Raw genomic sequence first — 25,281 nt, 5'->3', positions numbered from 1 at the left:
CAGAATCAGAAGACATTAGTCTAAGCTGAGCAGCAGTGGAAAAGGTTGATGACTTGTACACGTCAGGCAGGTGGTTTGAATCCTTCTGCCGAGGGTCATCTGTTGGGCAGCAGCTGTCCGATATGTAAGTCTGGTGGCTGCATTGTCTGGCCTCAAGAAACATTTGATTGTCTTCAGAAAAGTTTGGCAGGATTGTGACTAATATTATGTCTAATGTTTCTAATTCAGCTTAGATGATCACAATCTTTTACGCATAACAGTTACAGAAACGACAAACACGTGCAAGATCAATTATTATGTGGTGATAAAAACATACTGTGTTACAGAAAATGTTGCTTTTCTTAGCTGGTTGTGTTGTACATGCAGAGGTCAATGATTTGTATCTAAGGATGTGAACTGAAACAACGTGGAAAAGCAGATTTGAACAGAAGCTCTCTTGGCCTTTTGGCATGACCGTTTGTGTTCCTGCTTAGCATTCAGTCCTTCCACACACACTACTACCACGTGAGGTCATGCAGGTTGGTATTGTAGGCTTTTGTTCAAGTTCAGGGTAGAATGTGTTGTCTCATGATAACATTATCGAAGCTGTCAGGATTGCCTGTATAATTTTTAATTACATTTGATTAGATTAGAAGTGTTTATTAAGGTTGAATAGCATAATTGTGACAGCTGCGTGTATCCTAGCCACACACACACACACACACACACACACACACACACACACACACACACACACACACACACATACACATACACACACAGACACACACACAGGAGCGAGAATACAAGAGAAAATTTTAACAAGTTAACAAACGCACGTAAATGCGCGGGGGACAGCAGTGTTGATTGGGCAACTCAGAGGGGGAGGGAGATAGGGAGGGCTCAGAGGGGGCAGGGGGGATGAGATAGGGAGCTGAGAGCTATGTCCCATTAAAACAGACCTTCAGAGAGTGGAAGAGAATTTATCAATATTCAATCAAAGGTATTGAGGACCACGGATCACTTTGAGGCAAGACATTTCAAATACAGTGTAGTTGGACATCTGGCAGCCGAATGACATGAATTAAAAAAGCATAATATGGGACCTTTAAGTCAAGAAGGGTTTTAATCAACGATTAGGTATACTAGAAGAAAGGTTTGTCTTGCAGCTCTGAGCTTCATAACAAGTCTGTTTAAAGCAGGCTGTGTACCCTCTCTTTTTTTATGGAGGTATTGCTGGACACGAGACACCAGGGTGATTCATTTCATTGTGTATTCAACCAAAGCCTTTTCACTGATTTGCCAGTATACTCGAGTAAATTTATTTTGGGTAACCAGCTGTATGACTCATTTTTGTTGTAGCCTGTATCATTTTCAGCAGTTTGACTCAAACCCACTGCACCCAGCAAGCACTTGACATGTGCTGACGCACAGAGTGAACATTTGCAGTATTGATCAAATTCAAGCCAAGCATAGTTATTTGTAGAAATTAGCTTAATAGTTTATTTAGAAGTATATTAGGGAGAGTCTTACCTGAAATTTAAACTCATTGTCCAGGCCATTTCAACAACATGTCTGTCAGTGACCTGAGGCATCACAAATAAATACAAAATATAAATCCTTTGTCACCTGTGCGTACCACACTTAATATATATATATATATATATATATATATATATATATATATATATATATATATATATATATATATATATATATATATATATAAAATGTATGTGTATATATATGTATGTGTATATACACACATAACATAACTTTAACAGAAGACTCAAACCATGAACTCTTTTCATGTCAGAACACCTGACAGGTGTTGTTCTTTTCTGACTCGTACACTACAAGGACACCTCCAAAAATGATGCTGGAGTTGTAAATGCAATGTCTGACTCGGAGGCATGGATCCACTGACCAGGCTGCTGTATTTGTGATGTAAATGAGACCAGGGATGATGAACATGGTAGAAGCCAAGAAGGTTAAAAATTTAGATGTAAAACATGAAAAAAATTAATTGACAATATTTGTTTAGCAATATTGTTGTTAATGCGTCTCACTGAAAAACACCACGGTAGTCGCAAAAAGTTAGAGGTATTTGGCTTCTAGGTGAAGTTTCAGGATGACCCTAAAATGCACCTTTTCATTCACAGGTGACCTTGATATCACCTTCTCCAAACTTTTGAATGTCCAGCTGATCAGTGCTTCAGTACTTATGTACAGTTCTCCAATATTGAGCTTAAGGGCAAAATTCACAATGGTTGTTTGATGCATGAATTGATCAATACATTTCCTGGTTCAATCAGAACCAGTCTCTGTTTAAACATTCCTCATCATGCTATTCGCATTTCAACTTCCTGAGACCAAGATGACACCCAGCAATTGATCAACAGTACTTTGTCATTGCGAGTATTTCAAACAGGATGTTGTCAGAGCTTAGAGTGTCACAGAGTGTCATCAGCAGGTTGCAACAGGGATACAGAGAGACTGGATGAATTACAGACAGGCATAGAAATAGACGCTCTTTAGCCACATCCCACACTGATGACTGCTTAATCGTGAACAGTGCCCTGCAGAACTGGTTGATGAATGCCATTCAGTTCTAGGTACCTTTCATGGAGATGAGAGGCCCCTAAGTATCACGTTAGAGTTTCCAAACAGTTTACACAAACATGTTTTTTATGCTAGATGACCTGCAAGGGTCCCTGAACACACCACCAGACCCGGGTATCATCATCTTGCATGGGCCAGGGAGTATTTATGCTTGACGAGGGGCCGGTTGGCTTCACTGTTGTCCTCATAAAAGTTGATTCATGTTGAGCAGAAATAATGTCCGCAGCAATGTTGGAGATATCAAGGAGAGCTATGCATCGGTCACAGTTGCCACCAGATTGGCCTTTGGTTGTTTGGTTGTTACAATGTAGGTAGCGGTGTCTCGTCAATACAGAACTGCCCTAAAGTTTTTTAATGGACAAGTGACAAGTGGACACAACCTTAAAAACATAATCTAGTCTTTCTGCCCCTACATCAACAACCCAGGCCTAATTTCTTCTTCTCCGATGACAATGCTGCTGCTCATCGAGGTTGTATAATTAGGGAGTGGCTACTGGAAACTTGGGTGCCTCGAATAGAGTGGCCCACACTTTCTCCAGACCAAAGTCTTTTTACATTTTCCATAAATTTCACCCTAAGGTCAGTATCTCTAAATTTTTCTGAGTAGTGTATTTCTATTTTCATGCACTCTGCTTTTCTTTCTGTGATGCTAGACAGAGCAGTGACTGTCAGTTACACTAAAGCCAAACTGGCAGAATATCCCTGAATATTTTATAAACATTCACAGGGCACTTTACTGTGGATGTGTTTTTATTATTAATTCTTGCTGACCAACTGCATTTTTGTAATTTTTTTTTTTAAACACACTTATTGGTATGTATGATGTGCACTATTTCTTTAGTGGTAGATAATGTCCTCCATTCTAACCCTAAGCCTTTTGTTGCTGAGTTTTAGCACCTGTTTTTCTATCCTCCCACCAAATATCAAATGCCTTTGGGTAAGAATAATGTGCATACTGTCAAGGTGGGATGGAGCCACTTTAGGTGAAGTAGGTCTGTGTGTTCAGATGTGTTGATTTTGCCAATTAACTGCACATTTGCAATGACTCATCACTCACGATAGTGAGGGCATTTCCACAGCTTGGTTTCCTTGACCCTGTCAATTATGCCTCTGACCCCATCACTGCAGTTTTATATCTCATTTCACCTGCACGTCCTCAGTGGGAGTACAGTAGCTCTTTGAGCCCCTTTGTGTTTTCCTATTGTCTGCAAAGTGTTACTGCACAAAGGCTCAGATATGATGTTTCAGCATTATAGTATCTGTGGAAGTGAAGACAGCAGCAACAGATGCAAAATTATGTGACCCATACTCCTTTTACTGGGTATGAGGGACTTGAGAAAAAAGACTCAGAACAGAGAAAACAGGGATGCAGTAATCCCACTCTTCACTATCTACAAATCGATTGGCCAATATGTAGTCCTGTTCATTAACTGAGCAGACCTTTGATGTTTTGCAGTGAAACTCATGTAAACAGGTTTAACAGCATTTTATTATCAGAATTCGTGATACCCCTGATAAAAAATATTGTTTCGGTTGTTAATTTTACCTTTTGTGTATTTAAAAACAAGTTCATAACCTGTAGTTTGTTTAATTAAAGACAAGAATGGTTAGGTGTATTGAACAGAGATGGATGGTTTCATATTCTGTAGATCTTTTAAGATTCATGAAAAGACGTTTTTCTTCCTCTGAAAATTGGTGAAATATCCACACTAGCAATATATTTGGGTCTTTAATTGACGCTGTGTGACTCTAATACAGCATGTATGAGTCATGACTCATTGTGAGTGCAACAGAATGCTGCTGTACACAAACCAACTATAAATGTGCATACCACCACCCATGTACTGCCAGTGTGTATTGCTCTGGGAAAGCTAATGAAAGAAGTTTGGCAATGTATTTTAATGTTTATATTTTCATTACCTACCCATGAGGAATGTAAGAATTGCATCACTGGGTCAGTAATTTATCTGTCATATATATATATATATATATATATATATATATATATATATATATATATATATATATATATATATATATATATATATATATATATATATGGCATCTTCATGGCTAATCAAATCCAGTGGAGACAGAAGCAGTCGGCAGCCTGCCTCCCTGCCAGCCACCCAGCCTGGCAGCTATTTTTAGAATTCTAGCCTTGCTGATGGTATTTCAGCTCTCTTCACGGACGAAGATCCCAGTTCGTGATACAGATATTTATAACTGCCACAGCTGTCTGCTCAAGTGTGAAACTCCACAGAACATCCAAATCATTTTCTTTACTTCTTGATTCCATCTTCTCATTCTTTTCTACCTTTCGTTTGTTCAGCATCATCTCCATGTTCAGCTCAATGGCGTTTTGGATGAGCATCATATCCTTTTTGATTGATTTATTTTCCTACTTTGTTATTTAGAATTTTAGCTGTTGTGAACAATATTGTCTTACCTTTATTTAAAGGAAGATTGTGTCTACTGTACATGCAAACTTGTGCAATATTTATAGTTAATGTATGATGTTTTTGAGTTATATTGTAATTTGATGAAATATATCCCTTTGCACAATTAGAGTCTGATCAATTCTTGTAATTGTGGCTTCATGCATATTTTTTGCAGCCTTTTATTCAAAGTAAATATCACTGCATTTTTGCATTGTTTTTCATGTTTGTTTTTTACCTTTTTCTTTTTAAGTTGTTTTTTTTGTGTAATTTTTTTTAAATACGGCTTTTTTGTCAGGGTTCAGTTCAGTTTGGAGATTATACTTCAAGAGTCTGATGAAGGCAATTGATTGACATCTCATTTTGACATCCACTCAATACATAGCAGTTAATCACCTTCACATCCTCTCGATACATGGCAGTTCACCACCTCCACATTTGTCAACATTGAGCTGCCTATAACTAGACTTTAACTGTGGACTTATGTGGATATGATTTCCTCTGCCTTTCTGGTTTCAGTCACTCAGCCACCCTTTTGACCTTGTTAAGTTGACATTAGCTACTGGGATTCTTCAACCATAGCTAATGATTTAGCTCCACGCAACCACCCCTTCAAGGCAAATAACTAATGTATATAATGTACATATACTAGTATTGCTGAAGCAGGCACAGGACTGGCTGAACAGTTGAGACACAGGATAAGGGAAAGGAAGACTGAGAAGCTTTTGCTGACTGCTAGCCTAAAATACCATAGTTCCCAGACCTGATTATGATGCAAAAAACTCTGGAATTCACAAGAAATGTTAATTTTTGTGTGCTGAGAAGTTGATGAATGAGTTTAAGATTCACTCCAGCTGAAGTTTTTACCACCACAAAAAATAATCTATGGTAATATCTCAAATTTTTTGGTGTCAAGGAGAAACTTTGTTTTGAGGGCGATGAATAATATTCACCAAAACTTTCCAGCAAAAGGAATGGCAAGAATACTGCATGTTTATTCTACATATATAGTCACAGTTGTTATTTACTGACAACTGTCTCAAAATCTATGAAAATGACCAAAAAATTTATATCGGTGACCTCCAGCTATCACATTATTTTATGCAATCCAAATGGTGTCATATTTCCTACAAAAATCAGACATTAGGTGGCAAATATGTTGAGCCTTGTTAGTTTGTGTGCATAAATTGTTTGGTTTGGTATTGATGCTAATGCTCGCTCTGGCTCCAAGCGAGTCAATAGAGTTTTATTGGTGTTTATTCAGATGTGACTCCAGAGAAATAGAAAGAGGGATGGCTGGGGATAAAAGCAATAATTCAGTCAACCTAATCAAGTGGGAGGTGGACAAATGGACCCATATATTCTGTCCTGCACCTCATATGGTGAACTTGATTTGGTGTGCTACCATCCATCAATCTGTATGTTTATTTTTATACTTGAGTATCAGGTCTTAGAAAATTTTCCATGTCTTCAATTTCCTATGAAATGAATGTTGTGAGCAGAGGTAAGGAATGTGAGATAATTAAGACAAATCAATGCAACACAAAGTGCAGTGCAACCAATCTGCAAAGCCATAGTCACCAGCCATTTGCAAAATTCCTTATTCCTACAAAGGATTTCAATATCTGAGAGCTCCATTTACCTGTCTGTATTACACAGTCATCACAGTTTCAGGCTGCTGCAGCAAATCATGTGTCCCTGCTTCCGTCTCTTTTCCGGGGTTCTTATGGAAATGGTTGCGTGTTGCCTTCAGGCGATGTTACAACATGAAGCACACATCCCTCGTGCTTTGAAGATGTATGATAGGGGAAAACATAAATGAGGAAAAATAAGATGTATTGGGTTTGAAGTGTGGGATGTCGCAAAGGAGATGATTCTAATGGAGAATCATGGGGTTTTTTTTTTCTAATGCAGCTGGTGTGTGTGTCATAAAAATAGTAGGTACTCATTGCATCTCCTGTCCATGCAGTTGCTGCCTGTCTTCCTTGTCCTGGTGTACAACAAGGCCCGGTGGTGTCTCTTTTGTGCCAAAGATAAAAGCACGATAATCTCAAAATGTATTTAATCTCCTGCTTCATCTTTAAACTACTGTAGGTTGTCACTGCACTCGTGATTATGCAGTGTATAATTCACTTGACTCTTCCAAATGTTAATTTGTATACGATTTCTGCAATTTACTTGTGAGACTTTTAATTTGGTCAAGTAGCATTTAGCATGTCAGTAACTCGTCAAATTAAGTCTTCCACTTTTGTTGTTATATTTTTACTCTTCCAGTAAAATTTAGCTTTAACCTTGACATTCACATACCAATTAATTGCAAATTATCAGATCGTAATTGCAGCAGTCAGTGGCCTTTTCCTGGCAGTGTCAGCGTGAGTCTCCTCAGTTTCTTCCTCCACCACCCTGAATGTATACATCAACTATATAAGGGAGAGAGTCAGACAGAATATACTGTATATATTATATGTTGCCCTTGACAAACATGCTCCCTCCTCTAGTGCTGTGACATGGCACCGCAGGATGCTTGTCTCTCGTGGATGCCCAAATGATTTGGTTCATTAAGACCATAACCCTGGGGGCAACTCGGTTCTGAATTCCTCTCACTAATTACTGTTCATGTAAACTACACAACTCTTTCTGCTCCCAGTCATTTTTTTATGAGCTGCATCAAGCAGTCTGACTTATCTTAGGGGTCTTTGCATTGAGATGTCTTTAGCAGGCAACCTGTTCTGACACATGAACTTTGACTTAATGGTATTTATATGAAATAATTACAGTAAATGCACATATTTTTATCATTTCATACAAATTAAAATTAAAAATTAAAATTATATTAAATAGATATTAAATCATAAAAGTGTAAGTTGAGACAGAACGTGTTGTTTTCGTGGGCCCGGGTTGTATTTTCAAAATTTCCATTTTTTTAACGATGAAAGCAAAGTGGCTACAGTTTGGTCTCCTCTGATCACGTAAATAAACCATAGTATAAAAATCATTCCCACCCCAAGAGATCAAAATAATGTTCAGTCTGTTTGCTTCTCTCTTGAATGGGTCTGCTTGTGTGTGCCTGTCTGTCTGGAATCACTGGTGTATGTTAGCCCAGTGGGTAAAATTAAAAGAGAATCAAGCGTTTCATCATGCTCACTGGGCTTGAATTCATGTGTAAAATCCAGCGAGCAAGGCCAAGTGTGGAGCCATATGCTTCAGCATTTGATGACTGAACTGGTGTTGATCAGATCACCTTCAGCTGCACTGCAATGACCCTGAACAGGATGTTTACATACCCGCATGCCTGCTTTTTCATTGTTTGGCATTTCATTTGTGTGTGCATGTTGGCATTAATGCCTGCTCATGTATCACCGCGTAGTTTATCATTTCTTTCAGTTTGGATCTTCTGTTTAGCGCTGGTTTTTCAATGTCTGAAGCTGACTTTAATTCTCCATGGTTGACTGGTTGTTGCCATACTATAAGGACAATAGTGGGGGTAATACATAATATTAGTATTCTCTCTGAAGTTGCTCCAGCTGGGAAATGGTGTGACACCGACACAAGAAACATAATAAAATGGGTATTTCATGTCTAGGACATTCATCAATCCTCTGTTTGCCTCATATGACTGAAGAAAAGAGAAATGGAGTGTGTTTTTGCAGTAATCTTCTCGTCAGCTAGGACAGATGCCACTCTGCCTTGACAACATTTAGTGCTGCTGTTCATGCACTTTCCTTCCGCTTCATGACTCACTGCATGTAATCAGATTGAGCCCTATATAAGTGAATTAGTCAACACTCAGAAAAGAAATTGAATTACTCTGGAAGGAATTGTTCTTTTATTGTGAGAATTTGCAGGACGTCCTTTAATGTATGAAGCAGACACACCTGGGTTTCCATTTAATGTCCAAACCTATCTCAACAAAACACTTTATACATTAGACATCATTTGTTTTTATTTATTTGTACACAGTGTACACAGTCCTGATGACACCTTCCTTGCCACCAAGTCCACCAATATTAAGTAACTATATATTTTTTTCTGCTGTACGTTGTAAATATTGCGTAACTTGACAAAATTACACTTACACTTAGCGGCAACAGGTTGTAGAACCTCTGACTAGGACTAATTTCTGCTTCTTAATATTTAATGTGCTAATAGTTACTAATATCAAAACAGCAACTTGCCTCTGAAGCAAAATATATTTCTGTCAAATTCTAGTTATTCATAATTAATGAAGTAAAATATTTCGCTGTTGCATTTATGTAACAGAAAGGAAATTGTCTCCCTTAGTGACATACTAAGAACAAGTTGTGCAGCATTGGTGAATTGCTTAGTGGATACACACTTCTCAGTCAAAAAAAAAAGAGTCACCCACTCAAATATCATATTTGAATTGCTTTTTATTTTAATTTCATGATGTATTTGCTGCAGCACCATTTTGATAAGCACAAACATTTATTTTCATCCAGTTTCCCTCATTCAGAGTCTTTATTGAGCATGTCTCAAAGATACTCAGTGGAGTCTGAACGGTTACCAAACTGAAAGCACAAGCTGAAAGCGTCATCTGGTCTACAGCCATTAATTACTAGACCAAATAGAATTATGGCTCATAGTGCTACTTTAATTGATAACATCTTTACGAATTTTATGCTGAATGAGACAACAAGCGGACTGCTGATCAATGACATTAGTGATCACCTCCCAATATTTACCAACTATGATTGGAAGCAAACTGTGTATCGGGAACAGGTCCAAACATTCTACAGGAGAGTCGAGACTGAAGACAGAATGAATGCATTAAGAAATGACCTATTAACTCAAAACTGGTCTGATATTTACGTTGCTGAGGAAGTTAACACTGCATATGATTATTTCATTGATAAAATAGAAAAACTATACAATATGCATTGTCTGGTGAAGAAAATCCACATAAAAAAAAGGGGTGAAGAGACCATGGATGACTACGTCACTGATAAATTTCAAAAAATAATGTTACATAAAAGATTTATTAGGGAAAGAACAGAACAAGCAGAAGTAAGATGTAAAAACTATAGAAATAAATTAAATGCTATAATAAGAACTTGTAAGAAAGAATACTGTAGTAATAGTTCTGAAGTAAATAATGGTTAATATGTCAGACTGTTATGGTTTATGAAACTACATGTGCTATGCCTGTAAAAAATATCACTGATATGTGTGATTTAATGTATGAATTTGGTTGATAACATGTTGTAATGAGAGAGATGTTTTTGATTCTAGGGAATTTTTACAAGCCAAATGGCTTCTACCCTTCAACCCTTTCTGTTTCGGATGTTGTTGATGTTAAAAAGTGATAAAGGTGAAGTCTACTGTAATAACATGTCCTGAAAGAAAGAAATAAACTGAATAAATAAGCTGTCTGATGCAGCTAGTACAGCTTCTGTCACACTGGACTCTTCACATTTCATGGTAATATTTTTATTCCCATCCACCTGCTATGAATATTTGAGCTTGACATCTCATAACCCCCTTTGTCACAGTTTCCTCATAGTTAGGCAGGTTGCTCACCCACTTTTCAAAATGTCTCCCATTCTACTGTAATTGCCACATCAGAAGCAAACTCTGACTGTGAGGGTGTGGAGAGTGTGACATTATAAATGCTGTGAGCAGAAATGCCAGGACCATCATTAAAAGGACAGGCTTTGGGCTGTACCAGATAGGCTTTTAGTACTTTTTTTTTTCTTTTACAATTTTTTGTTTTGGAACGGACAGTTATTCTACTCTGCTATCCAAGGATCTTGGCTTCATTGAGTCCTCTCCCTTAAAAAACAAAAAAACAAAAAACAGAACCTTTTCCCTGTCAGCTGTGTCAGTTATTTTGGTCTCCGTGCAACATCGGTGTTACTGAGCCGCTTCTGGCGCTCAAACCTTCTTCAGTTGTCACATCAATATAGACTTGTTCACTGTGCCCTTGCTCCTCATAGTCAAATGATTATTGCTAAGTTATTACACTACATGTGACTGATAGAGAGCATATTCACTCTTATCAGTCATTCTTCCCTTTTCTGTCATAAAATAAATGGCTATTGCCAACAAGCACAAGGAGAAATGAGATAATGCCAAACTATCTCATGGCCACTAAAACAGTGAACGAAATAAATGTGTCCTTTAGTCAAATTTATCATGCAGACTGACAGACCAAAAAGATACTTGAGCATATTGCATCAAGTTAAATCTTTTTGAGACTGTCACAAAAATATTCAAGTGAACAGGAGTATACAAAAAATACTGTGGTACTTGGTGCAGGCAACTTGAAGTCCCAATCAGTACTTGAACCTCATTCACTTCAGCAGCAAGAAACTATTTCCATGATGGCTTAAATTTTTTCCCACGGCATCTAAAGTTAGAATCCCAAAAGCACCCAACTGATTTACTTCATGATTGACAGCCAGGTGTACATATGAGGCAAGGCAATGGACACATAGAGGAATGCCCTCAAGCCATGTCTCGGTTTCTTGCTGAAATGAATCCCACCAGCCAGCCAAATAGCTTTCTAATAGCTGACTTCCCTGCCACAAGGCAGATGCAGCCAAACCATGGGTAAAGCCTCAATGTAGTGACAATTAGACACACAGAAATGTATTTCATTACATCATCAAAGTACAATGTGGCTCTCTGTCAATGCACAATTCAATCACTAAGCTATGATATAAAGTGAAAATATTATGAAATAAAACAAAAAAAGAAAACCCACATGGGATCCATGTTTTAATATTCATTGAGTGAGAGAGTGTAACCAGTGGGACTTGATGGTAACCATTTATTTTCACAATATGGTTTGCAAAATAAATGTGTCTGAAATAAGAGATTTTGACGTTGTAAGCTCCCCTTCCATAAACTGGGACTTGACGCTATTTGCAATTTGGCCGTCTGCAGGATAATGATGTTTCACACCAGTGCTTTTTACTGTGGCTTCTGCTGAGACTGTAAAAATAACGTGGTGCAATTCTTTTGTGTGTGTGTATTACCAGTATCTGTGTGTTACTTTCATAGTCTATTTTTCTCAGAAATTAAAGTGCACGATAGAGAAAGATGACAAGCATTTGTTCTCTTTTTTTGTCTTTATTTTAAACTATGATTGGACATTTCCAAGTATCCCATTTGACCAAAATAAGTCAATTCAACAGATATTACAAGTGTTTTTGTTATTTTAATATCTGTTGTATTGACATATTTTGTCAAAAACCCAACAAAGAACCCAGCAAATATGCAATGCTAGTTGAATAATGTGGTGTCCATCATCATGCAGCAAGTAAAGTGCGGGCCAGTCTGACTGAGATACCCCAGGCTCTTATTACAGAGACTCTAGATTATTCCAGCTATTTATCAGATATTATTTTCTAATGGTGTACAGAACGATTAAAACACAAAGAACGTAAATGGACTTCTGTGTTAAATATCCTTTGATTAATTTTGTATCAGTCTGCTCAAGTACAGTAATTGTCACTACTGCAACCTTTAAGTGGATTCCTAAAATGTTATATTTTTTGAAAAACCGCCGTAGCAAGTTGTCGCCGCAGACAAACACGAGTTACTAAAAAACACATAAGTATGTGCAGTCTTGACATCATCCTAACAGGCAGTGGTAGGTTTTATCTAAGTATTCCTGTCTGGAGTTCTGGCTATGCCAGATTCTCTTCAGCAAGAAGTGTCAGGATCCTTATCTCACTGCCAAACATTCAAAGGGCCCTCAAATTTACATTTTGTTATCAGTGCTTTCTTTTCATTCGTCCACCATGTGGGTGAAGACTATGTGAGGCATTGTTAATTCATTCTAACTGTCATGTAAATGTTCTGTTTGTGCAACAGGATGTGATGGTAGTCTAATGATGCTTTTTTGTGACACAGCAAAAATATAAAGTGATGGCATTCAAGATAGGGACTGGTGTAGAACTATGTCAGCTCTTCATTCCATTTCCTCTCAGCATTTTAATCCAGATTAGGTCAGTATGTTTTAAAGGTAAAACAAAGGCAGCAGATTGCAAAATGTTGCCCCATACATAAATACGATCTGCCATGTGATCAGTCGCTTGGTAAAAACACTATAAGCATCACTAGGACTTAAGGAGTTAAATTATTGATCATATGAAGGGGATTATTATTCCATTACTTGTAGAAAGTGTGCAAAGACAAGTCGTGATGAGGCTGTACTGTACAGCATTTTATGAGAAATGGCTTTTACCTTTATATGTCATCATTTTCATTCGGCTGTAGTGGGTGGAGGTTGAGCGGTGTTAAAAGATTGTCCCATTTCTCATGACCTATGTCAATGATATGCCATAAGTAACTGATTACCAGGTGAAGAGTTTAAATAATATGAGCTATTATATTAAGCTTACACGAAAGTATTGAGCTATTTTATGGATTGACAAACTATATCCCACATCTCTGCATCTAGTGACGCTTGTTGACAACAATTATCAAAAAATGTTGTTCTGCATAGGTGCTTCATGATTTCACATTGCATTTATGAATAAAATGTTTTGTTGGTAATAATTTCACAACTTTGGTTGTATTTTTCCAATACTGCTAATTGCAAGATTGAATTCCTGGAAGAGGCAACATACTGAACATCATTTGTGTGACAATAATGTGAGAAAGCTTTTCATTCTAGTTTTAATCTATTATTGTGGTTCTATTTTAATCGATGACTTTGCGAGAAAGTAGCTGGAGTAGTTAAAGTTGAGGTGAGATTATGCAGATGTTCAAGGTAACAAGAGCACTTTCTTCTTCTTGTAAATAAAAAAATCATGAATAGCAGTAAAACACTTTTTTAGTTGGTTCAACACATTCAGTGGTTATGGTAGCTATTACTGCCAAATACTCTTATTGTTCACTTAGTCTGATATTTGAGTTATTTTGACATGACATATAAAATCTTAATCGATAGAATGTTAATGTCACGCTGCTGAGCAACCATTGCGGCAGAAAGGGGAACTACAGTAGTTTGATATGGCAGCGCGGTTGTTGGTGTCTACGAATGTTTGTAAATTTGATGTTCGTATTTTGAGGATTACCTGTAATTGTCTTCAAAGGATTTGTCATATTTCCTCAGGAGTTTTATACCATTCATCAAATTCATGATTATTCGCCAAAGCCATGTCACTTTGTTTTTCGGTTTCTATTCCCTGTTTCCTTCACGGTTACATGTTTCAAGACATTAAGTTAATGCTGATGGGAACACCTTAATCAAATTGTTAACTTAATCTGGGCATTCTCACTAACGGCATTGTTTGTATGCATGGGAAGGTAATGCATGCGTGTAGTCAGCCTGTTTGCTTAGGCTGTCTTGCTACTAGCCTACTCCCAACAGAGTCAGCTCATTACAACAGTGTCTATTTTTAACCCAGTGTGATTGAAATAAGGTCCTGAGGGGGCTGTGAGCTGAGGGAGACACAGAGAGGAGTTAGTGCTGGAGCAGTTCTGTTTAAGGAAAGGAGTCACAGCAGCTGTGATCCAGTACAGCTGAGACAGTCACTGATCTTTTGTCAAGAAAATCATGTTAAGGCCACAAGTAGCAACGGCATGATCGGTTTCAACACTGCACTAAATGAAATAGAGTCTTTATGATGAATTTGACTTATGCTGTCAGTGTTACAAATCACCACGATTAATACACACACAGACACACACACATGCACTCAGGGACAAACGCACACAAACAGGTGTTACGGACATAAAATTTTAACTTTAATAACCATTGCAACCCCTAGATGCAGAAAGAAATCAAACCTTAGCTTAAAATATGTGATAAATTATGTGATAAAATGGAATGACAAAAAAATTGTAAAAGAAGTTGGTTTTAAACTGGAATCTTTTTGCCATGTCTCACCTGTCATAAATACTATATCATACAATCTGCATATTGGAGCATCTGCCCATTTTCCTATTCAGTTGATTGTTAACTACTAGTTCAAACTATTCTTTTTTGTTGCTGAGCTAAGTGCCCTTCTGTTTTGTTATGCTGCTGAGACAAAGTAAATTTACTCTTTGGGGTAGGAATAAAGTAATTATTGTGAAAAGTATTGAGCACATGATGACATGGAGGTGCAAAAAGGTATGGAAAGACAAGACATGAGCTGAAATCAATCAGTAATTAGAAAACAGCCCTGTCCCTTTTCAGTGTAAATTAATATCAGTTGGTTCAGTATCAACTGATGGTCTACAAAGGTGTCACCCACCTTAAGAAACATCTTATGGTAGGTGAACGCTAAGTTTCTAAACTTCTTAATGTTCTAGTGATTTTTGGGGCCATAATCTGGAAGACCTGGAATTAGCATGTACAATTGTTTCAATGAAAACAATATATAACACACTCTACAGCCATGGCCTTTAAGCACGCTCACCATTGCTGAAGAAAAATCATGTAGAAGCTTGCTGAGTTTGCTGCACAGCATTTAGACAAGCCTGTGAAATACTGGGAAAATGTAGTTTGGTCAGACGAGATCAAAATTGAACTATTTGGATAAAATAATGCACATCACGATTTGATGTCAAATGGCACTGCACATCACTCCAAAAGCACCATACATCATGGTGTGGAGCTGTTTTCCAGCATACAGCACTGGCAAATTTCATATAATGGAAGAAAGGATGAATGGAAAAAATGTGCTGAGACATTCTTGATAAAGATCTGCAGCCACCTACCAGGATGATAAAAATGAAATGAGGATGGACATTTCAGCAAGACAATGATCCCAAACACACAGTCCTAGAAAACTCACTTGGTTTCAGATAAAGAAAATAAAGCTGATAGAATTGTCGAATTAGTCTCCTGACTTGAAGCCAACAGAGAAAACACAGAAATAACTAAAGATTGGAATTTATAGAAGAGACCCACAAAATCCTCAAGATTTTAGACTGTGTTGAAAAAGGGACCAAACTCACACAAATGCAATGTATGCAACTAGTTTCTCCATGCAAAAGGCATCTTGAAGATGTGATTACCAACAGAGGTTTTTGTACAATTAAAAAATAAATTCAATAGTGAGTTCAGTACTTTGTCCGTGTGTCATTCCATTTTATTACACATGACTTAATTTAGTGACATCTGTTTTTTTAATTTCTTTGCATGTTACGTTTGCACCAACATCTGGTAAAAATTTCATGTCAGTGGCACCTTTTTATTTATTTTAGGCGATGTTTGTAATGTTTATTTTACCTACTGTACCAAGAATTAGGAACACTATAAATATCTATATCTACTAACAATTCATTTATGTATTGATTGCATTTTTTTTGGCAAAATTGTATTTTGGCAACAAAAGGCAATATTTTCAAATGGATGTAGTTGTCATTTTTGCCCTATTCTTACGTAAACAGTCTTATTCTTAAACAGGAGGAAAACAAGTGAAGAAACGATTGTTTAAGAAAACACAGACTTAATGAAAATGGCCTGCAACCAGTGTCTTTGCTCAAGAAATTGAGTGATTTCAGACAATAAGTGCAAATGAGATTCATATTAGCATGCTGTTACTTTCGTTCTGTTGCCTGCGCAGCAAGAGCCTGTCTCTTACTGCTACTCTTCCTTCGCATTCAAAGCTGACTTGCATCACTGCTTACCTTTAAGGGAAGACAAACTGTTGACAAAATGGTAATCAGACAGGATTGTATTAATTTAGGATTAATGAAATAATTCAGAATAAACACTGCGAGGATGTGAAGGTCCCCCACCATCTCCGTTATTATTGTCAACAGGAATTATTAGGAATGTCTCAGAGGATTTGTGTAATTCTTTGTGCAAAAATTAGCTTGAACTCCTGGACAAGCTCTTTATTATTATTTGGTGAAAAGGTCTAAGCTTAGAGGTTTGACCTTTTCACTGGGGTAATATTAAGTGTGACATGTTTGCCACTGCCATATATTAGTTATCTTTAACTGCCTCTGTGTGTATCTGTGAATATGATCTCTAAATGAAGACAATGGATTTGTAATTAGAAATTATTCCATTGGATTGTACATATCACTATAGTGATAACTTTTATTTCTCAAAGAGGTACATGTAATTTTTCATTGAATTTCCTATCTTTAGTCTTGTACTGCATGCGTGAGTCTGAATGGCTATGAGATACACCACATGTACTGTGTGGATGTATGAACTTGGGTGTTCCTTGTGTCCCACTTTATACCATTTCATGAGTCGGCAATGTCTCCCACACCAAACCGCCACTTTCATCTTCCCCATCCTTAATCTGCTTGACTGCTTGTCTAAGGGCCTGTCCTTTCACTACATGTCCATCTCCATCTTTGTACTTCTGAAGTCTTCCTGTGTCCTCTTTCCTTCCATTACGGTGGAGCACAGCCAACATATTCCATCCACAACATCCATCGACCACCATCTTCATTCAGTCTTTGGAGAAGTGCTTTTGATTCATCAATGTGGAGCCACCTGCTACTCACTCACCATCCCTCAGGCTATGTCACTATTTTACCTCAATTTTATTAAACAACACAGTGGTTATGCATCAGTGCATTTACGTTTTCACTCTAAGGACTTGTAAAGCATGTTGAAGACCGTGTAGTTTTGCTGATGCAGTAGTTGAACAAAAGATTGTGGCTGTAACTTCTGACCTCTAAATCACATGTTCTTTTACAAAAAAAAAGTCTCTTCTATTATCCTTTTGCTTTTGGGTGGATCAACATTTCAGTGTAGTACACTTCCAAATCTGCAGAATTACATCCTGCTTCAAAGTGGTGATGTATTGTAATTGTCAGTGTTTGTGTGTTTGTCCTTCTGTTTGTCTGTTCATCCGTCAGTTAGTCCCCCAAATATCTTCATAACCGTTGCAGATAGAAAGATGAAACAAAAAGCACATTACCCAAATTTAAACTTTTGTACGCTCAGGAACTGGATAAGATACTGTAGAAAGACGAGAGAGAAGGCCAGTGTGAGTATAACCATAGATCAAAGCTAGTGCTTTCCTCTACCTAAGCACTAGCTTTGATCTATAACCCTTTGATCTATAACCTATAGCTATGACCCTGAAAGGTCAAAGCTATGCTACTAGTTAGGTACTACTTTCAGGTTAGGTCAGGGTAAGTTGCGGGATGTTGCAGTCTCTGACTGCCTTGTTTGATTTATATTCATCTTTTGTCTTTTACAGACTTTGGAAGCAGTGATGAACTTCAGATATTCAGGAGGAGCAGGTAAAGTGGAGGGCTACTACAGAGAGTTATCTTTGGGAGTCCATGTTGATGTGGAGCCATCGGTTTTCTTCACCCGAGTTAGCACCCTTCCTGCAACCAGGTAATTCCGACAATCAATCATCAATTTGTTTTCTAAGTCTACTCTAACACAGAATTAACTTTTCATGTGTATGAAAAAATGTAGGCATCTGTAATTGATGTTTCTTTCCCTACTGGCCAACTTCATAAAGTGTCTGCTTTGGCGGAAGTTGTGTATAAGATTAACTGTCCTTGTTTCATGCAGAACTTCATGGAAAAGTTTGTCTGAATCCACTATGAGTCAACCAAATCAAGTGTGTGACAGTAATTGTAAGACTGATTACAGCTTCGGTTTTATCAAGGCATCAAACAGTCTGTTTTTTCATAGCCACCATGGACACGTGAATTACTTATAGACATACATAGCCATACAGGCCGGTTATTTGAAGATCTCCTGAAAGGATAGCAGTCTTGTTCAGAATTCAAAGTTCTTAAATTTCTCATTTATTTTGCAGTACAATACACAGCACATGGTTTACTTAGTATGTTTTATATTGTTTTTCGTGTAATTTTTCTTGAGGGAAAACAATTCAGCCAGTTGTATTTGTTGATTACTATTAACAACAAGGCAGTCAGAGGCTGCAAAATCTTGCAACTTACCCTGACCTACTCTCAGGGTAGGTCAGGTTACTAGTACCTGACTAGTGCATAGCTTTGACCTTTCTGGGTAGGCCAAAGCTATGCAATAGCTTTGACCATAGATCAAAGCTAGTACATAGGTAGATGAAAGCACTAGCTTTGATCTATGGCCTTTTGAATGGTTGAAGGGGAAATTTTACCCGCTTAGCAACAGTAACATACGATGGAGAAAATACGTTTTCTTGCATTCATTGCTAATTGGTGTGAAACGGTGTTGCATTGGGTAGATGGTTCCAGGTTTGAGTACCACTCTGTATAGAGTTTGCATGTTCTCCCTGTGTCTGCGTGGGTTCTTTCTGGGTTCTCCGGCTTCCGCTCACCTCCAAAAACGTCACCTGGGATAGGCTCCAGCTCCCCACGACCCACCACAGTGGATGAAGCGGTTGACAATAGATGGATGGAATTGCTAATTGTTTTCCTGTCTGAAAAACCTGTTTATTTGCTGTGTTGGCATTGCCCTCTTAATAGTGGAAAGGAAAATGTGAAAAAAATCGCAAAAAAACACAATATAAAATAATAAAATCATATATCTACAAATCAGTGCATTCATAAGTGAGGGACAAAGAGGGAGCGAGTAAGAGACTAACCTAATAATGACAGAAATTAAGTTGATTTTAACAACTTTGTGGCAACATTTTATTGTGCCCTGCTCTTCTCTGCCTCTTGCAGTCTTGACACTTTCTGCGTCATTACCAAGACTTAGAACATCACGTGGCTTTCAGGCAAACCTCACAGTATTTGAAATGTGATGTAATGGAGAGCTCACACTGATTTATTTGTACGTATACTCAGCAATATGTTCCACATCAGTGATTAAATTAATTCAGAATCATCTGTAAAGGATAAGATTACAAAAACATGAACCATAAACAAAAATATGCTTCAAATCATGTGTGTATACTTTGGAAATGTATATCAGCATTTTGAAATTACACAATTAAAACCTACATGAACCACTTGAGAGTATTTAAATGTAAAAATTAATTTTTTCATACATGTATAGTATGTACATGTATGAGCAAAATTAAATCCAGGTAATAACTAGAACCAAGGCAGTCAGACTGCAACTTCCCGCAACACCCTTGTATTCAACATTTTACCATGACCTACTTGTATAGGTCAAAGATCAAAGCTAGTGCTCTGATCTACTTTATGGTCTAACTCATTCTGACTTTCTCCCTCGTCTTTCTATCTTATCCAGTTCCTGAGTGTATAAAAGTTGAAATTTGACCTTGACCTAGTTTTCTTAAGGTCATCTTCTCCTTTTCGTTCCCTTTGCCGCCTGAGTAATGTGCTTTTGGTTTCATTTTTCTGTCTGCAAAGGTTGCGAATATATTTGGTTGACATACTAACGAATGAACGGATGGATGGACCAACGGACAAATACACGAACACTGACAATTACAACACATCACCGCTTTGAAGTGGGATATAAAGATGGGATAATCACTTTCAGATGGTTGTCTCAAAGAGCTAAATACCTGAAGAGGAGGGGGGGGGGGGCTTTCATACATATTAGCTGTTGTGCATAGACAGTAGAACTGAAAGAGTCAAGCATAGCAGGGATAAAAGTATTTTTTTTTTGTCTGTTGTCATGATTGCAATGCTCCACTCTGACCTGGGAGTTGGCATAAAATGTGATTCATGTTTTCACCAAAATTACAGTGACAGATTGCCACTGGCTTGCTGTTTTTTACTTGTCCTCCAACCCTCCTGCATGACAAGTCACTGAGGGCACTTTCACACCAAAATCATTTGGTCTGGATTATCACACTTTTCAGTTTCATCTGAAACAAAATTGTAGGGTCAAAATTGAAGATCTGATAGTGCTACAATTTGTCCAAAACAGCAGCCAATAGAAAGGAGAGAAAATCTCAACAGAGTACTAAGCTGGAGACCACTGTCGTGCTCTCATTTCTCCCACCCTTTCTCCCACTTTTTTCATCCGTCATTCTGCCACATTTTCCAAGCTAATCTAAGAAGCATAGAGAACACAGAACACATATGATTTATTTTTCTTGATATCACTTCTTCACCTGACTTTAAAAATGTTTTATCAACATTGTCTAACCTTTTGCAGTTTAATAGAAGAAAACATAAGATACATTGGCATGCATTGTTAACTGAAGGGTTATTTTATCCCAAAGTGACTCAGGTAATTACTGGTAGGTATTTGTTTGATGAAGCTCCAGTTGCCTTGAATCATTTGCTTTCTGTTCATTTTTAGTGTATTTCTTTTTTATTTAAGTTTTGCTTCTATAACAGTATACCTTAAACTTTTTTGTCTTTCCTATATTCTCTTTTGTTGCTTTTCCCTTCGGTGCACATTTTTATAATTTTGAAAACTTTTTTTTAACTTATTGTTCTTTTTCCTGCCATGTGTAGGACAAACCTTATTTTCTGTTATCTTCTCTTCTCACATTTGACCATATTATAAGGTGACATGTGTGTCAAAGAAAGTGTCAGAAAGGCAAGAAGTGTGAAATGCACAGCGATCTATAATTGACAGGGACCTGTTAAAATCCCATTTGCTCAACATGGTTTTGTAGTGGCAAATACATTGCTCTATGGAGGGACATGAACGATTTCTCTGGATCCTGTCAGTGATTTTTATACTCTGCAGCTCCTATATGCAGGAAACCTTCCTAAGGTCCACTGCCTTCAGTTTCTATTGGACCTCCTCTCATTATAAGAAAAAGACCCCACAAAAATATTTTCTCTTGACAATCCAGAGTCAACAGTTTTTCTGGACTAAAATATTTAGAATCTACTAATCTTTTAACATCTCACTGTCAGTATAATTTCATTGAGTAAATCTATTTTGGATTGGAAGCAGAAATATCAAAAGCATGAGTCTTAAAACTGAGAAAAATAAAACCAAACCTATTTACATGGTTGAATTGTGTGAAAGATGGAAATATGCATTTACTTGTTGATGTTTCATTATTGGATTTTAATTCAGTATTTGACACGGTGCAGATTCTTGCACACCAGCAGTGAGTTAGAAATAAATCTTTACATGTGAATATAAAAGTAGAGTCAACTCTCCCTTATTGGCTCCAGTAGTTAAAAATACCAAATCACTGGCAGTAATCCAACCATGCTCAATGAGATAGTTACATTTTATATGCTGGGAATACATTTTTGTGTTAGTGTACATCTGCAAAATCAGCACATATTGATCAATTTGCAGGACTGACTGGAGTTTGTGCTCAGTTCCATTGATCTTAGCTCTTTCACTTCCTTCCGCAGTGTTCCATTTTTACCCCTTACTACCTCTCAATAACAATGACCCATGGATCAACTAAAGCAAAGCCAGCATCAGTGGCTTGATTTGCTATGCATAGTCAATATCAGAATGAAGATGATCACACTTTGGTCTTACAATATGGCTGTTTTTTATTTATTATATTTTTATTTGTTGCGGCCTTGCCACAGAAATGTATGCCACTGGCTTTAGATGATAAGTCTACAGCAACAGGTTTCTATTCAAAGCATTAGTATCAACAGTATCAACAGTCCTCTTCTGTGGTCTTGACTTTTTCCGTAACATTAATTCCCTGTCATAATTTGCATATATATCACTGTATATTCCCAGGGATATGGCATGCTGCCAGTGCTATTTTCATGCTTCATTAAATATTGTAATATATATATATAATTATTAATAATTTAATGCATAAGGTTTAAAATAGTGATATGTCATTCATGAATGGTTTGTTTCATTTTTTTGTCCACTTTGAAACAGCATTGATAGCTTACCTCTTTTATGCTTCAGTTTGCTCTTAAATAGCAATTTAAGCAGTCGGACTGCAACAGAGACAAGTGGTTTCAAACCTTGTTAGACTTTTTGAATTATTCATTTTGCTTAGATCTTGGTGCCTTGGCTAGTGGCTCAACAGAATACTTATCAAAATGATTCAGTGTTGTGATTAATTTACCGCTAGTTTAAGCACAAAATCTTCTCTTGTCTATAGACATTCTGGAGCAGTCTTAGCAGCAAGAATTCTTGAATTAAATCGTCCACCTGGTGTGGAAAGTGGAAACTCTTATCATTAGGTCCAAAACGACATTTCACGTGCCTGTATCCTTGGCCATTTTTCTTCACTTTATCTTGGGTACTTAGTGCTTGAGAAATGAGTCTGTGTTTCTTAACAGGGAGGTCTGATTGATTACCTCAGTTGAATGCTCTGGCCTATAAATCTTTACTTCACCCCTCTCAGGCCGTTAATCACATCCTCCAACAAAGACAATGAGACAATTAAAGAAACACGGGTATGCCTTTAAAAATATGTTCCTTTAATTGCCCCAGAAGTTTATCAGGGACTTGGGAAAGCTCAACATAAGCCCCCATTAGCCATGAGATTTAAGAGACTGGCAAAAGACTGGTTGCTTGAGGCATGCAACAACTCACCATTCAGTGAAATCCTCTGCTGCTCGTCAGTGGGGAGACATTTCAAGTTTGCTGTACAACAATGCAACAGAGATTCATAAGGATGTATGAAATCTCAGCAGGCAATTATAATATGACTAAAAATGTTAACACTATGCCATGCTATTGAGTTTGCTTTCTGATGCTTTAACTGTGATCGTTGTAATGTTATTGATTGTTGTTTCATAAGACTTAATAGTATTGCTTGGCAATACCGTAGTACATAAAACAGTCATTGCAAGCTGTAATTTGCAGTGTCCTGCACCAAATAAAAACATGATCCACAAATTGCAAATATTAATTGTTGATTAAAAAAAAATATTCTTGAAATAACTATGCACAGTTTCAACTGGATCAAATTATCCTTGGGTTTTTGTAGATTTTCAGAAGAATTTCCCCAGTGTTTTGCCACCCAATAACTGAAGCTTCTGGCACACAGTTTTATTTTTCCTGATGTTAATGCAATAAAATGTGTTGTAACTTGCTATTTTCATGCACTAAGTTCCTCAACACTGACACTGCTTTTTGATAATGACACTTACAGTTGAAGTGGAAAATCTCCAGGTGCATTTCAAACAATCAGAATATCATTGAACTTCTTCTCCTTTCGGCTTTTCCCTTCAGGGGTCGCCACAGCGAATCAGTTGCCTCCATCTAACCCTCTTCTGCAACCTCTTCTCTCACACCAACTACCTTCACGTCCTCTTTCACTACGTCCATAAACCTCCATTTTGGTCTTCCTATATCATTGAACAGTTTTTTTTTCTCGTAATTTAAATCTAACAGTGAAACTTCCATATATTTTAGATTTATGACACAAGTTGAAAAAAAAATCGTGTTGGCATCTGGTAACTCAGACGTTTAATGTAAAGATCATGGAGGTGATTAGCTTGTGGCAATAGTAATAAAGGTGTTATAGAAGTCCAGTTTGCTTTTATGGAGGAGGCCTTCAGCTTATCTGGTTTGTGGGGTCTGAGTATCTCATTTTTCTCATGAAAAGTTTTTCACAAATTCTGTATCGGGTTCAAGTCAGGTGAGCTGAAAATTAAGCTCAGTAACACCATGGTCAGCAAAACGTTTGGGAAGTGGTTTAGGCACTGTGAGCAGGTGCATAGTCCTGCAGGAAAGGGAAAAGATGCTTCTTATTCATAACCTATGTTGTTTAACTGTTTATCATGACTTATTTAATGTGTTTTACTGTCATATTTCCTTGTGCAACAAGATGACCAGAAAAGGCATGCAAAATCAGCTCTCAAAAAGTTTTGTACAATGTCTATATCTGGATATACTGTATTTGCAAAAACTATTAATGTAACAACACTGATGTCTGCCCAAGATGGTCTTCTGAGACATCCATTACTTTCATCCATCATTAGTGGATGGGAGAAGAAAAAAAAACTACTTCAGGGTTAAAATAAACTCGTTCAAAATTTGGCATCATGTCTTGATCTAAATCACAAATTGGACCTCTTATGATCTCCATTAGAAAAGCAGGCAGGGGATGATGTGTAGATGGCCTGTTCAAGCCAGGCCTCTGAGCTTGATGAAAGCAAAGCCCCCTTTGATGTTATGACAAGGACTGATGAGTGCTTCACACCGTCTTCTCTTGATCTCATGCTTTTTCTGTGTGTGTTTGGCAGTGTATTTTTGTAAAGCAATTGTAACCTCATGCATAAGGTATAAACGCAAAGACACATTAACAAGTCATTGAATTGAGTGCACTACCCATAGTTTCAAGTCACTGGACTTTTTGACATTACTTATAGCTCCTACTCACTCTCAACTTGGCAGAAGCTCATTTAACTACTATTCTGCATAGGATTGGAATGAGCTTCAAAGATTTAAGCGATTGCATTCTTTTGTTTCATACCAACAAGGTTATGTGTTATCATAATTACATCCCGCGAAGTGATGATG

At 37.3% G+C, this 25,281-nt stretch overlaps 1 protein-coding gene across 2 annotated transcripts in view; it reads left to right on the top strand.

Moving 5' to 3' along the window:
- Positions 1–25,281, top strand: part of trappc9 (trafficking protein particle complex subunit 9) — a 166,008-nt gene that overhangs the window by 53,764 nt on the left and 86,963 nt on the right. For both annotated transcript variants that reach the window (XM_068333598.1, XM_068333597.1), the window contains one exon: positions 18,173–18,315. In XM_068333598.1, the coding sequence (XP_068189699.1) occupies positions 18,173–18,315 (143 nt within the window). The remainder of the gene's footprint in view (positions 1–18,172; positions 18,316–25,281) is intronic.

This window comes from Antennarius striatus, chromosome 14, assembly GCF_040054535.1.
Source record: "Antennarius striatus isolate MH-2024 chromosome 14, ASM4005453v1, whole genome shotgun sequence".
Classification (NCBI taxonomy): Eukaryota; Metazoa; Chordata; class Actinopteri; order Lophiiformes; family Antennariidae; genus Antennarius; species Antennarius striatus.
The sequence above is the reverse complement of the archived record's forward strand: the minus strand, read 5'-3'. Positions and strand labels throughout refer to the sequence as shown.